This window comes from Lytechinus pictus, chromosome 10 (assembly GCF_037042905.1).
Source record: "Lytechinus pictus isolate F3 Inbred chromosome 10, Lp3.0, whole genome shotgun sequence".
In the NCBI taxonomy this organism is placed as follows: Eukaryota; Metazoa; Echinodermata; class Echinoidea; order Temnopleuroida; family Toxopneustidae; genus Lytechinus; species Lytechinus pictus.
In genome coordinates this window covers 32318805-32334308 of record NC_087254.1, presented here as the reverse complement: position 1 = coordinate 32334308, position 15504 = coordinate 32318805, and the positions used below count along the sequence as shown (strand labels likewise).

Here is a 15504-nt window from a genome sequence, read left to right as displayed (position 1 = left end):
GGTTTAATGGCTTATACATGCTGGGCCTTTTCAGTACTTGAATTTATGTGGACCTGTTTCTCCCATTTCTTGAAATAGTATTTGATTGTTACCATATAATCATGCTATGATGAAACTCACTCTGACACCCCTTCTGAAGGCCAATCATAATGCTGATAGAGTGAATCTGAGCATTGCATCTAAGACTGAGATATGACACAGGATATGATATAATGTAGAGTGTGAAATGTTGTATTTATTTTCAATGTTATAATGACAGTGCATTGTGATGTATTCCTCTATACTTAATACAGAGATATGCTGATGAGAATATCCTCATGATAGATCCCTCGCAGCTCTGTACCCTGGCTGATTTCATCATCACAGAATGTCAAACATCTATAGGAAACACCCACCAAACTGTGCCACCCTCTGGGAGAGTCCCTGTGGCAAGTGATGAGGGTTACACTACATTGTCTGCCAGGTTGCCACTGCTTCTGAACTGCTGCAGAGGAAGTTCCGAGTTGATAGGCTCTCTAGTGGACCATCTCAGTAGAAAAGCTCAAGAGACGAGGTAAGTGTTGACATTTTATGGATGTGATTTTGGGAGTCTGTGGAGTGAAGCATTGGATCTGCAAAAAGTTCACCTTTGGTGATTTTAAGCTCGTCAGTTGTTTCATCAACCTTTTCATAAATAAATCAACCAATACTAATAATTAGTGAGTGCCACTCAATGTTCTGACAGACACTGCAGCTGGAGTGAAGGCTTCCTGAAAACAAAGTCATGACAGCTGTCGGGGGCTTGTTAGATATATCGAAGAGGTTTTGATATTATCTAGGGTAGGCTTGATATTTTTAAATCAACAACTGTCGATTTTGATCAAGCTAAAATGAAGTGGCCCCATTAGTGGGTACGTAACACAACGCCTAGCAATGGTTGTATGATTAATTTTTACTATTGATCAATTCCTATGCTTTGTATACTGGAGCACAGGCCCCTGTGATATAAAGCTTAGCGATTATCATGAGGCTGATTTCTATGATTGACTGCATTAAATATTGTTTATGATCAATCATAAAGATCAGCCCCACAATCAATCACTAATCTTTGTGCCACAGGGCCCTGGTCATGTGATTGAATCACCTTCTTGAAAAAGAGCTCATTATGTTTATAATGAATATGATATATTTTCCCTCTTAGTACGTCAGCTAGTCTGTACCAAAATCTCCTTATGGAAGTCTATATCCAGATGCCCAAGGCTCTGGAGAGATTCATGGATGACATCTCAACTACGAGGTCCCAGTCCCATGGTATAGGTGCCGCCAGCTACATTGATTCACTCGTTCATAGGTAACAAAGTGGTTCATTTAGATTTTATTCAGTATTTAAGTTATGTTCTTGAGTATTTGTATCTTCTGTTTACGTGTCACAATTTTTGTATTAACCTTTTTAGACTGCACAAATATAGACAATATTTTTTGTTGTTGCTAATTTTGCTACTCTTTTTTCTGATATTCTGAATAAGATAAATGTAACTTTAGCTTGATTATTATTACCAGATTCATTAACCTAATTGAAACTTATGCAAGATTTTCAAATATATTGATTGTAAACTGAAAAATTGAGTCCCCAAGGTTTCCAAATGTTTTGCAAAGTGGATTGTAGCTGATTTCAGCCTCCCATTTGCTTAGTAGGAATTGTAGAACACCAGAGGTATCATTCCTCAAATGGAATATTTGTTTTTTTTAATAAAAAAAAACAAACAAATGTTGTATTGAAATGATATTAGAATTTCACAATGGTTTGGTGTCTCCACTATAGTTGGAATAGATTCCTGACTTAATACCTCAATCATTTTCACTGTTGACAGGTTGCTGACTGTTCTGTCAGAAAGGAAAAGAGATGATAACAACAAACAGAAGGTAGAGGATGCCAATGTGATCTGCCGCAAATTGGCAACTATGCATCCTCTAGTCTTTTTCAGGTGAGTGTGATAGTCTGCAGGTGCAGACTCTAATTGAAAAATTGATCAGGGGCCGTTGCAGAAAGAGTTGCAATCAATCGCTACTCTTAAAATCATGTGCAACTTGATTTTCAACCAATCAACAGCGGGCATTTGGGACTTGCGATTGATTTTTTGACTTGCGTTTAAATGCAACTCTTTCTGCAACGGACCCCTGTTTTTTGGGACTTGAGAGATATTTCGCACATGTGCAGCTAGACTTGCTTTGTGATAAGGGTATGATTTAGAACGCATTCAGTCTGCCATGTACACTTAACTGTTTCTCTGCAGACCAAATGGGTGTGTCATAGAGTCGACTTTACAAATGACTGGTGATCCTTTCTTCGGAAGAAAATCATCACCAATGAAAATCTGGTGTGTATCATTTACCACAAGAATAGATCAACAGTAATCCTTAAAGCCACTCGTAACATACGAACTGCCTTGTGCACCACCTACCAGGCTTCATGACTGCATATTGCATGATGTATTAATCATTACTTTTGGAACTTAAAAAACAAACGACCAAATTAAAATATGAATTTAAGGTTATTCAGGCCCTTGTTCATTTATTATCCCCGCTTATTGTTGTGTCATCTTTACCCTGGCCTTATGTTCAAATTTTGATATGTAACCTTCTTGTTATATTATCCTCTAGACAATTGTCACTCCTTGTGGTCCTGATGCGTGGGCGTACTCAGCTGAACTGGCGTGAGTTCCGTGGCAGCGGCCATCTTGGATTCTTCCACCATGTTGTAGGTCTTCTGACTCTCCTTCAGCCTGGGTTGTTCCAGGAGGATGAACAGGCTGTCAATGGTATCATGGACGAGTTCTTCACTGTCTTACAGGTCAGTATTGGCTTGAATTCCCACCTCATCTAATACCACTTGGTCTATTTCCTCCATGTCTCATGCCCGTTTCATTTCAATTCCATCTCATCTTCAGTCAACTAATCTAATAACAAGTGGCACCGAAATATCTGATTGCATTTTGCCCATTTATCATCTTTAAAAAATTCCTGTTGAGCTACATATGATAAACCTAATTAATACTCACTTGGTCTAATACCCAGTTGGTCTGACACCACCTATTTGGGCCGACTAGATGATTGGTAACAGATTAAATAGTTATCAGACAGCTTAGGGGAAAACTAGACAAAGTAAAATGATAACATTTGCCCAAGAAGGTCTTGACCAAGTGATGATTGGACCAAACAGGAATTAGACCAAACAAATTGACCATTAACCCTAATTTATGCGTGATTAGTATGCGAAATCATACTTTTCCCTCTATCTCCCTAAATAAAGCTCCAAATGTTCTAATTTTTGGTATTAAAACTCTTTGTGGTGTTCTTAGCAAGTGTAAATGAAAAGAATTGCGATATCAGATCAATTTCTTATATATTATATTGTTTTTTGCAATTTCTTATGTATTTCTTTGTTTTTGTCTCACCTGCATAGCAGAGTGAGACTATAGGCGCCGCTTTTCCGACGGCGACGGCGGCGGCGGCGGCGTCAACACCAAATCTTAACCTGAGGTTAAGTTTTTGAAATGACAGCATAACTTAGAAAGTATATGGACCTAGTTCATGAAACTTGGCCATAAGGTTAATCAAGTATTACTGAACATCCTGCCTGAGTTTCATGTCACATGACCAAGGTCAAAGGTCATTTAGGGTCAATGAACTTAGACCATGTTGGGGGAATCAACATCAAAATCTTAACCTAAGGTTAAGTTTTTGAAATGTCATCATAACTTAGAAAATATATGGACCTAGTTCATGAAACTTATACATAAGGTTAATCAAGTATCACTGAACATCCTGCATGAGTTTCACATCACATGACCAAGGTCAAAGGTCATTTAGGGTCAATGAACTTTGGCCGAATTGGGGGTATCTGTTGAATTACCATCATAACTTTGAAAGTTTATGGATCTGATTCATGAAACTTGGACATAATAGTAATCAAGTATTACTGAACATCCTGTGCAAGTTTCAGGTCACATGATCAAGGTCAAAGGTCATTTAGGGTCAATGAACTTTGGCCAAATTGGGGTATTTGTTGAATTACAGCCATAAATTTGAAAGTGTGTTGGTCTAGTTCATTAAACTTGGACATAATAGTAATCAAGTATCACTGAACATCCTGTGCGAGTTTCAGGTCACATGATCAAGGTCAAAGGTCATGTAAGGTCAAAGAACTTTGGCCACGTTGGGGGTATTTGTTGAATTGCCATCATATCTCTATAAGTGTATTGGTCTAGTTCATAAAACGTGGAAATAAGAGTAACCAAGTATCACTGAACATCTTGTGCGAGTTATAGTAGTTTTCAAAATCAGCACTGCTGCTATATTGAATCGCGTGATGCAGGTGAGACGGCCAGAGGCATTCCACTTGTTTACCTTTTGTTTTTTATTATTTTTACAATGAAATTTGTTTGGGACTCTTCTGAGATCATAAACAGCATAAAATAAAAAAATTTAGACCAGCAAAACTAAAAATAATCATACATTTATATTTGGTTGAAAACACAATTTGCATTGACTTTGTTCATGAAATCACGTTTTTGGTCTGACATGCACTTACATAATGTTGCGTAATTTCGGAACCGCGTACCCGGGTGAGGCAAAACTGGTCTCAAAAGTTGCGCAAGACTTGAAAGTAAAAAGTCAGCGAGCGACGTGGTAAAAAAAAAATTCGCGCGGCGAATCGTTGAGGGAGGCCTCCAAGCCCCCCCCCCCCCCCCCCCCCGGCCTGGATAGGGTTAAATTGCCTCTGACATTGCATGATAAGACAATATGGGAATAATGGTAACAATTACATAGAAGCTAAAACTGATTTAAGGAACAGGGCATAGGTTTATTTGATGTGGAGTTATTAGGGCAGACAGGATTGGAAAGAATCGAGACAGCCTTATCCCCACAAGAGACCAGTCTCCCTCCCCCCACAATCTCTGTTGCTGAATGTTGTGTCACCCTGTCTGCACACTGTTTACCATCCTCCCCCTCTGCAGCGTTATGGGTCCTCCAAGAAGCCGATTGAGAGTCTGGTAACACGGTTTGTAACCCTACTCTACCAGTACACCACCAGCAACCCCTCCCAGGCAAGGTCCGTACTGCAGCAACACAGTGCAACTCTAAAGTGAGTAGAATTTACCACTTGAAACCATTATTAAACAGCTACATTAATGGAGACATTTAGTCAAATTTATGGTCCTTTCTTTCTTTAGGACCAAGTTAAGAACATCTCCATTGCTGTTAAACCATCATGCTTACACCTATTTGACCAAATACACCCATTCAAGTTACATTACCAGAGCTGCCAAGTAGTACGATTTTTCCGTATTTAGTACGTTTTTGCAACCAAAATACGGCAGTACGTTTTTTCTTTAAAAAATATGTTTTTTGTATTTAAAAAAAAAAAAAAAATTAATAAAAACTTTTTTTTTTTTTTTTTTTTTTATACAAAATCGTAATTTATGGAGAAAAATCATCTCTATATGTCTCTATTTCACAAAACGTACACAAATATGGTTATTAGATCAATGTAATTTCAGGTAACTTGTTTTTTTTTTCAATCATTTTGTAAAAACCAGGGTGAGATATACACAAGTTTCAATGTTTTTTTCTTTTTTCATCTGCAAGAGCAGTGCACATTTTAGCTTGCATGTAGCTTGAGCGCCGTGATGGGGGAGTGCGCCAAGCATTTTATTATGAAATACACTTTTTTTGGGAAAAATACAAAATATTTATCTCACACGGTAAAAATACTGATTTTTTGTCAAAATACTGATTTTGGGGGATAAGAATACTGAAAATGCAAAATACAACTTGGCAGCTCTGCATTACATATTGATAAGTTCCCTCCTGCTGAGGCTAAGTCTCTTGTGCTATGATGAAACTCACTCTGACACCCCTTCTGAAGGCCTATCACAGTGTTGATAGAGTGAATCTGAGCATTTTAAAACTATATTTCCAACTTGAAAAGGAAAAAATAATGGTGTTGGTCATTTTCTAGGGTTACAAAAGATAGAATTGAAACCATTCTGAGTTGGGTACCTTAACCCTAAATAGACTGGGCTATTTCGATGCCTAAGAAGACTGGGGGGGGGCTGATTCAGCCCCCCCTATGATCTCAGCCGTCGACCGCGCGATCGCGACGAAAATTGGCACGTGCATTACCCATGGCATAATCTCCAAGTCTGTAGGATCAAATTTTCCGAAAAATCTCATAATTCATTAATTATGCTAATTTATGCGTAAAATCCAAGATTTGCTCTAATTAACTAAATAAGGCCTCTAAACTGCTAATTTTTTATTCACAGACTCTTTGAAGGATTCTGATCAAATGTACTTAAAAGAAAATTCAATATCACAATTCTTTTCTTATGTATTTTATTGTTTTTCAAATTTCTTATGTATTTCTTTGTTTTTCGACTTTTTGTATTTTATTGTTTTTTCAATGGAAATCGTCCGCTACTTTATTTTGACCATAAACAAGATGAAATTAATTGAGTTTGATTAGTAAAATTGAAAATAATGATACATTTATGAATTTTGGCTAAAAACACAATTTGCATTGGATTTGTACACAAATTCACGTTTTTGAGCAATTTTGGGTCGACATGCACTTACAAAATGTTGCGTAATTTCGGAACCACGTACCCGAGCGTTGCAAATTTGGTCTCAAAAGTTGCGCAAGACTTGAAAGAAAAAAGTCATGGAACGGCGCGGCGCCAGCTTTTCGCGTTACAGATTTATCGCGAAAAATGTCGAGGGGGGGGCTGAATCAGCCCCCCCCCCCCCCAGTCTTTTTAGGGTTAAAGCAAGTTGTGTACATGTGCTTGCCTCATGTGGGATTTTACAGTGTCATTCCTAGAGAACAATTAATGAAGAGTTTATTCAATGATTTCTACTAAGAAGTTTGCTCTCAGCTAATCAGACTCAAGGAACTCTAATAGCTTTTAACAATAGAGAAAATCACTGACTATTTGTTACGTGAAATGCTCCCCTATTATCCATTCTTTCGTCCAAGCAGAAATTAGAGGATTGGAAAGAAAAAGAAGCTTAGTGAAATTTCCGTAACAAATCTCAGTTAGACACGACTCCGATTTATGTTAAGGCATATTTCCACTTCAACTTTCACCTCTTTCTCTGAACTGTTGCTTTCAAGATGATTCTGTTAGTAGAGAATGAAACGTGATACTTAACTTTTCAAGCTTGTAGCTATGCAGCTGTAGTTTCGTTCAGCTTGTTACATGTGCATTAGGCTTTACTATGTCTGTGAATTAATTAATTTTTGCTGCATTTTATTTAAGAATGTGTTATTTGGAATAATTTTTGTAATGCAACTAAGCTCTTCCAAGAGTAAGAGTTGATGATAGGTGTTTAAGTGGGCTCCTTCAGAGTTACAATGTCTTTGTCTTATTATCACTTTAATTTGCTTTTCAATCTTTGTGTTGATAGCACCATGGCTCAGAATCATCCCAACAACACCCAGCTCAAATCCATCCTCGCCAGCACCTCACTCTCATCTTCCTCAAAGGACCAATCAGAGGGCAGCATCCTAGCCCCAGATGACCCCGCCCCCACTGAGCAGCTACCATTCATCGAAGGCATCCCTGGGGTGGGGAATAGGGAGGAGACCTACTCTCCCATCCCCGGGGCTAAGGGAGACAGTGAGGAGAGTGTATGGACACCAGAGTTCATCAGGAAGATGTCAGCCAGGTTGCTTCTACGGAACAACATTGATGGTAAATGAGGGATCTGTTGTGTATATTATCAAGTGCCTTATAATTTCAATGTAAAGCGCTTTTAAACAAAGTGTAACAAGTGCTATATAAATGTCACTATTATTCTTTTTTTTTTTTGTAAAGGACAAGTCCACCCCAACAAAAAGTTTATTTGAAAAAAAAGAGAAAAAATCATCAAATGCAAAATAAGAAAGTTATGACATTTTAAAGTTTCGCTTAATTTCACAAAACAGTTATATGCACATCCTGGTCGGTATGCAAATTGGCAGACTGATGATGTCACCCACTCACTATTTTGTATTTTATTATATGAAATATGAAATATTCTAATTTTCTCCTCGTCAAGTGAAACAAAGTTTTATTTCTCAACATGTGGAATTGTCATTATTTTAACAGTTTATGGTTAAGTTAAGTTGGTCCTTTTTGTCAAATTTGTAAAAATTGAAATATTGTATTATTCAAACAATGAAAAACAAAAGAAATAGTGAGTGATGGACATCATCGACTCTCTCATTTGCATATCGCTGAGTTGTGCATTTAACTGTTTTGTGAAAAATAAGCGAAACTTAAAAATGTCATAACTTTCTTATTTTACATCCGATATCGATGAAATTTGCAGCGTTATGTTTGTTTGATTTTTCTCTATCGATTCAAATCAACAATTTTCTGGGGTGGACTTGACCTTTAATTATTAATTATTATTATCAGTGATTTTCACTTTAAGACATCCTCCCAGCCAATCAGATGCAATGATTTCAGTAGCTTGCAACATATATAATTAAAAAAACAACACTGAAACGATGCTTCATGTAACATTTGTTTGACTGTACAGTTAAGATGGAATAGAAGGAGGTTGTTGGGGGCATTGAAATGTAAGTATTTTATGTCAGGATACACTTAGAGCTAGAGGTACACCTAGACCTTGTCAGTGCTGACAATTTGCCATTTATTGACTGTTACCATATTGCTGAAGTTTACTGAATGTCCGCCTCTAACTTTATAAAAAAAATATATTGTCATGTTTCCATTATGACAGCATTTGAAGAGTATTCTTTTGCAGTAAATCTGTCTACTATGACATTCTTTGTAAAAGACACAAGAAGAAATTTTCATCTTTATATGAATGTAATGTCACCTCTAAACTCTTCTTTTGTTCGTTGATAGATATAACTGATGCTTTGAATGAAATAGATGGTGCATCCTTCAGGAAACATGAAATGTTACATCACTTTGCTGTAAGTAGAAAAAAAATATATTCTAAATTATCACTCTCATCTTTCTCTTCCTCACCTTTAGATTTCCATCTTTATCACTCCACCATCCAACAATCCTTTTCAAGACTAACTACATGATGGATACTAAGCCTTTTAGTAGGGTCATCTGGAACACTATGCAAGCAAAATATCAAAACTTATACTCTTATGTTTTTATATCAATTTCCAGCTGTTTGGAAGAAGAGGGATTATAAGAAAGTTACTATGAACACAATAATATACCACAATTATAAATGGTTACAGGGATCAAGAGCTCAAGTCTTCCATGATAGTTAGTTACCTTACTAGTAAGTTAAAATTGTAGTTTGTTTGATCAATCCATTCATACATTGATGCAAAAGCGACTTGGTGTATTCAGTTATCCTTGATCATTTTCTACTCCTATTTCCATTTCTCTCTCATTCTTTTCCATTAACATTTTCAATTGGATTTATTCTTTTTTTCCGTATCAACACTCACTCTGCCTTAGTTATAACATATTACATATTGTGTTACTTGGTGTTTTACTCATTTGTCCATTTTCTGATGGATTTATTTTTATTCATTTGGTAATATTCTTCATGTAAAGTCCAAGAAATCATTTCATGAATATGGAGTTTTTTAAATGGAAGGAAGATTTCTGTGTCAGTCCCTTGAAATAATTGCCGAGAAAATTAAAGAAGGATCAGGCTCTACTATCTCATGTGCTCCTATCTGACTCCTTTTACCAACCAATGTTAAGCATTTCACACACATGTATACAGTATGTAAATATGATTGTCTCAAAATGATTTCATGCATTAATCAAATCATATAGATATATTAAAGGGGAATCCAGCCTTGGCAACAAAATGTTGTGTTGGGAAGGAGAAAAATAAATTAAACAGAATGGTGAAAGTTTGAAAGAAATCGGACAAGCAATAAGAAAGTTATAGTTGCTTTAAAATTGTATAGGAATTAGACCAGATAAATTGACCATTAAATTTGCTCTGACATTGCATGATAAGACAATATGGGAATAATGGTAACAATTACATAGAAGCTAAAACTCATTTCAGGAGCAGGGCATAGGTTTATTTGATGTGGAGTTAATAGTAATAGTATGTGGATTTCAAATTGGCAACTGGGTAAGTAAATTATGACAAGGGGCAAGGACAACTTTCCCATAGGCCATGTACTTTATTATCAGGGATTTGTGGTTTTCTCCTAAGTACCCATTCTCCTAGGGCAGTAATCTAAATATAATCCAGGTAGTATATTGTTTTATGTCCTCATGAAAGAAAAATATGATTTGAAATAAAACTTTTGGGAAAAATTACATTTTAGCCATAATATGTATTGGAGTACATGGAAGAGTAGTCCTTGCCTTACATCACTATGACATCCCATATGTGGCCAATTTGAAGTCTCCATGGGTATAGTGATTACCAATATTTACAACTTTTAAAAATTTATAACTTTCTTGTTGTTTGTCCAATAATGTTCAAACTTTCACCTATCAACTTGTCTGATTTTTCTTTTTCTTATAAAAACAAGTTTTTATTTGGGTTGGATTCCCCTTTAATATTCATTTACTGAATATTTTCTTTATTGCATTGACAGACTGAGTTTGCAAGCCTGTTGACGTCTACAAACTCTGATTGCAGAAGTATGGCCTTCTGTCTTACCATACGCTACCTCCGGTACAATCCTAAGTAAGTCTATAACGGTATTCCAAAACAATCAAGGATAAATAATAGAAATATAATGATGTCAGAATTTGCTTGTAAATTCTCATAATTAGCATATGTACCCAGTGATTTTTTTTGCACTTGGTTTATATTTTTAAGAAAGGATGTGAACTTGCTTTTTAGATATTTGTTTTTAATAATCAATTCTAGCTACTTAGTAATAATGATAAGATGTATGAAATATAAATGAGCTGAATTTCCTTAATGGACAATAAAACAGCAATAATCCTGTGGTGAACAGTTATATATATTTTAATTGGATCATGATTAAATTATATTGTTTTTCTCAACATGTAATTTGACTTGTGACTGATAGGAAGCAATCATTAGTAAAATATTATGGGCTTGGGTTTGAGGTCAGTATGATTTATCGATTAACAAGAATCCTCATGATGACTGTTAAAAACAAATGCTGCACTCCAATTCTTTGAACATTGGTCAACAATCAATTCAAGCTTGTTAGAACTTTTATAATGTTGAGCTTGTATGGATAATTTTTACTAAATCTTTCAGTGTTGTGTATATCTGTATGGGTGGTTTGAGTTGGTAAAAATGTTAATGCCATTGTGACTCACATTTATATAACCATAGGAAATTTATTTAGGTTGTAAAAAAATAAATAGCTCTTTTAGTCGAAGACTCTGGGTATAATTATACTGAAAAGAAAATGGGAAATATGTAATGTTTATTGTCTATGACTTGACCAAACTTGATCATTTTCTCTTTTATATAGTTGTGGTGAGAAGTGTTTACCATCATACCTTGATGCCCTAGCCTCTGACGATGGCTGCGTTGTCCAGACAGCTCTCAAATACCTTGCTGACTTCACTGCTCTCTGTCAAGGTAAGCCGTAGCATAATGAGCCAACAATAATATTCCCCATAATAATATTATTGTTTCTCTGTAGTTCTTGTTTTTTGTGTGGCGGTGTGGTCCTTGGGCCCCCTATCTGTACGCCAGTGAAGCTGAGGTTTGTTATCACTTCCAAAGACCTACTCTTTGATTTTCCATAGAATTCTAGGAGTTATTGATTTTTTTTTTCTTTTTCATAATATGATCAAATTAACAATTAGGAAAGAAATGGGGGAGGGAGACAGAATTGACATAGGAAGCAAAGTACTATGATAGCTTTCCCACGGCCTTATCAGTGGTTAACAGCAGAAAAATACAGGGTGAATCCTCAGACTTGTGACAAAAGATGCTGATGAAAATGAAAACATCAAAATAAAATCAGCTTTTACATTTAGAAATTCAGGTGTTTACTTTTCAGTGACTTAGTGTTTTGTAGCTTGTTGGATAGTTGCTGGTCCAATATGCTGAATTTACAGCAACATAATGGTGCGTAGATTTGATTACTTCTATTACAATTGTAGGAGCTGTATTTTATATTTTATTAGCTCTAACCTACACAATGTTCTGTCCTTAACTTTTCTTTCTTTCACAGAACAAGCAACAACCATCCTCCAGCAAGCTTTCTTAGTCGGTGTTCACCACAAGATTGATACAGTACCACCGATTGCAGAAACATTACAACTATTATCAATGGACTCAACGCCAACACAGAGTGCTTCATAGTCAAGAAGCAAACAGTGAAATAGCTATCAGTGTTAAACTTTCTTAGAAGGAATGGAACATAAAACTTTAGAGTATTACAGCTATATGAATATATCAATATGAATTGATCAGCATCACCTTATGTGATCTGGAGACATGGGGAAAACCTTGAAGCTCATATTTTTAGTTGGAGGCCAATATGATGTTGATCTGTACCGCCTATTGACGAGACAACAGCTTTTTCTGTCCACATCTTAGGAAAGATCAATGAATTACCTTGAGAGGCTCTCTTTATTCTGAAGGGTTGAAGGATCGCAACTGCTCCCCGCTTCATGCAAAATCAAGAAGTATATTGAGTAGAACTTGATGTCCCGATGGGCCAGCCACTCGTGTTAATCAAGTGAGCTCTAAAAATTGGTAAAGAGAGAGTGATACAGGAATGCTACCTATATAAAGTAGATGCAGTACCACCTAATTGGAGAGATATCAATGATATGATAACACATATTAAAGTGCCATAGAGTTGACAGAAGGGGAAATATTTGTCAAGGGAAAGTTCAGTGCGGTGTTGCTCTGTTGGCACCAATCAAGGAGAGATTTATCTCTAACCACTTACATGAACTCGACACCAAAACAGCCTAATGAAACGATGAATAAATATGAGTAAGACATGGCCATATTGATGGCAGTGCCGATACCCTCTTGTATACTTTACAGAAATCGTGTTTGAATTATTTCTTTTTCATTCCTGCATTTTCTTATTTCTTGAATAATTTTTCAGAAATATAAGTATGTTAGATAAAATCATATTGATTTTACAGGTAAAGTCCCCTGCATTAGAATGAAACTAACGTGAAAATTAGATTTCAGATAAGAAAGTTGCATATTTTCACTGAACAGTGGTATACATAACTCAGTTCACATTCTCTGGGGGCCAGTGATGTGGCAAGTTTGTTATATCCTTTGTATTTGTGATATCAAATTTTAGTAATTCATTTCAATTCCTGCTTAAATGATATTGAATATGGTTTCAGTTATCATGAAACATGTGATAAATTGGAAACTTCATTACTTTATCTTATAATTCAAATTTTTAATTGGTATTTCATAAAATCTCGAAAATTGTTTCAGATAATATAATGTCATATATATTAGCAAGTTTGTGGTAGCATCAGCTTTCTCATAACATACATGCCATTTTGTGCATACCACTGTTCCTATGATAAAACAGTTTAATTTTCAGATGTTACTCAACATTAACTTATTTAAATCAAATTTTCATTGTTAACAATTACTGCCATACTTTGGCAAAAGGAAGCAAGTTACAAAAGTATCATTTGTTGTAAATGAGCAATGTGTGTTCGTCATTTACCTAGACGTCAATGCAATTGAACAGCATATTTTCTTCAATATCGTTCCAAAGAACGATAATTTCTTCCCAAAATTTTGTCTGAACGTGCAACATACAAAGGGTGTTTCAGAAACAACAATAACTCAAATCTGACTGATGTGTCACTTGCTTCCTTTTGCCAAAGTTGGGCAGATTGATATTGCTATTAAATTTTGATCTCTGAAAATTTTGAAAAATAGGCATTAATCACAATTTACCTAGCCATAGCCACATTCTCCTTTGGAAAGTGTGTTGGAGACATGATTGTTTACAGAAAACCAGCTGTAGACATGCTTCTTTACTATTATGTTGTATAATTATGTCTTCTCAGTTCCTGTATAGAATTAGATAATTGTATGTTTTCACTTCAAAATTAATTATAGGTATTGAATATTCAGTACACCTGTAGCACTGTAAATATTATTTTCAGAAAAATGCTTTTGTAATAAAAAGAAACTTGTTTTCCATAAGTAATTAGTATGTTTGTTTTTTTCTGGAATGTTGTTATTTGGAAGTTATGTATTGTACCCAGTACTTGTGGATTTTAAACTGCACATCACCACCCATTTTTTTTTCACAACAATATGACAACTTTCAAAGATGTCATTTTTCAACTGGCATTTTTTTTTACCCAGAGTTTGATGATGAAACTGGTTGAACTCATACTAAATGAGTGAATGGATGAATTAATAAAATTCATTTATGTATTTATTTATTGACAAATGAATGAGCGAGTGATTAATTGGTTGATTTAATATTTTATTTATTCACTTATGTATTTATTTATATATTGTTTGTTAGAGTGATTGATTGCCTTCCTATTTTTTTATTGCTTTATTCATTAATTGAAAGGTTGATTTGTTGAATTGAGTACAAACATAGTTACTCATAATGAATAAATGGATGGATTCCTGAATGGGAGTTTGATGGTCGTGTGAAAAGATTGCTTCACAAGGAGGAATGAGATTGATGAAAATGTGAAATGCTTTGCTCACGAATTTACGAACGAATTAATGAGTTGGAAGATACTTTGGAGTTATTGCTGCATAATGAAAAGGTGAACGATGAGTTTGATGGTAATGTGAAGGTTTATCCCAAATAACCCTTTATCAATGAATCAACTGAAATGTGATTATCTTATCTTCCTTTAAAGGTTGTTTCTGTGTTTTTTCCTAAGGTTTTTAGGTTTTGAAAATGCATTTAGTTGTCTGGAATAATTTTTGTTAAATTTTGAATAGTCAAATAAAAATGAAAAGGAAAAATATTACTAACCTGGGGGTGTAACATAAAAAAATATGGAACTTATCATACATGATATTTACACATATATGCTGTTTGAAGATAAAGTGGATTTTTTTTTTTTTTTTTTTTTCAATTCAATTGTCAAGTGGACATAACAATACTAGTATAAAATCATATAAAACTTATTGCACAAGCAAACATGGGTCTTTTTGTTTGCTTTTGTCATTTGTTGGGGGCTTATATTCATTTAGAATATAAATTATTATTGTTGAGACAAGTCTAAGGTGGGAGGGTGAAATATTTCTAACAAATTACATTTAGGCTGGCAAATTTAGGCATATTCGGATTTTAAGTTGTTTTGGGGGCGGCATTTTCATTTGACACCGGAAGGGTGCATAATAATGTTTGAGAAGAATAAACTATTTCTTCTCGTACTGAATTGGGTCTTAAAGTAGTTATTATCTGTTTTTTTTATATTGTCTTGGAAGTCTCTTTGCCACGAGTTAGTTTCCTCTTTTTTAAATTCATCTTGAGGTTTTGGTTCCTTTGAAAGTCCCATTCTAAATGCCGCCTGCAAATTAACCAGGCTTTCCCTTCCC

The 15504-nt window shown here is 35.2% G+C and overlaps 1 protein-coding gene across 1 annotated transcript in view; it reads left to right on the top strand.

The window, feature by feature from the left end:
• The window catches only part of LOC129270499 (integrator complex subunit 1-like), a 49172-nt gene extending 35039 nt beyond the window's left edge, over window positions 1–14133 (top strand). The window contains exons 35-44 of the mRNA XM_064105851.1: window positions 294–553; window positions 1181–1330; window positions 1851–1964; window positions 2641–2830; window positions 4998–5125; window positions 7450–7736; window positions 8901–8971; window positions 10592–10683; window positions 11453–11562; window positions 12164–14133. Of these exons, the coding sequence (XP_063961921.1) occupies window positions 294–553; window positions 1181–1330; window positions 1851–1964; window positions 2641–2830; window positions 4998–5125; window positions 7450–7736; window positions 8901–8971; window positions 10592–10683; window positions 11453–11562; window positions 12164–12294 (1533 nt within the window). The 3' untranslated portion in view covers window positions 12295–14133. The remainder of the gene's footprint in view (window positions 1–293; window positions 554–1180; window positions 1331–1850; window positions 1965–2640; window positions 2831–4997; window positions 5126–7449; window positions 7737–8900; window positions 8972–10591; window positions 10684–11452; window positions 11563–12163) is intronic.
• Window positions 14134–15504: the final 1371 nt, after the last annotated feature.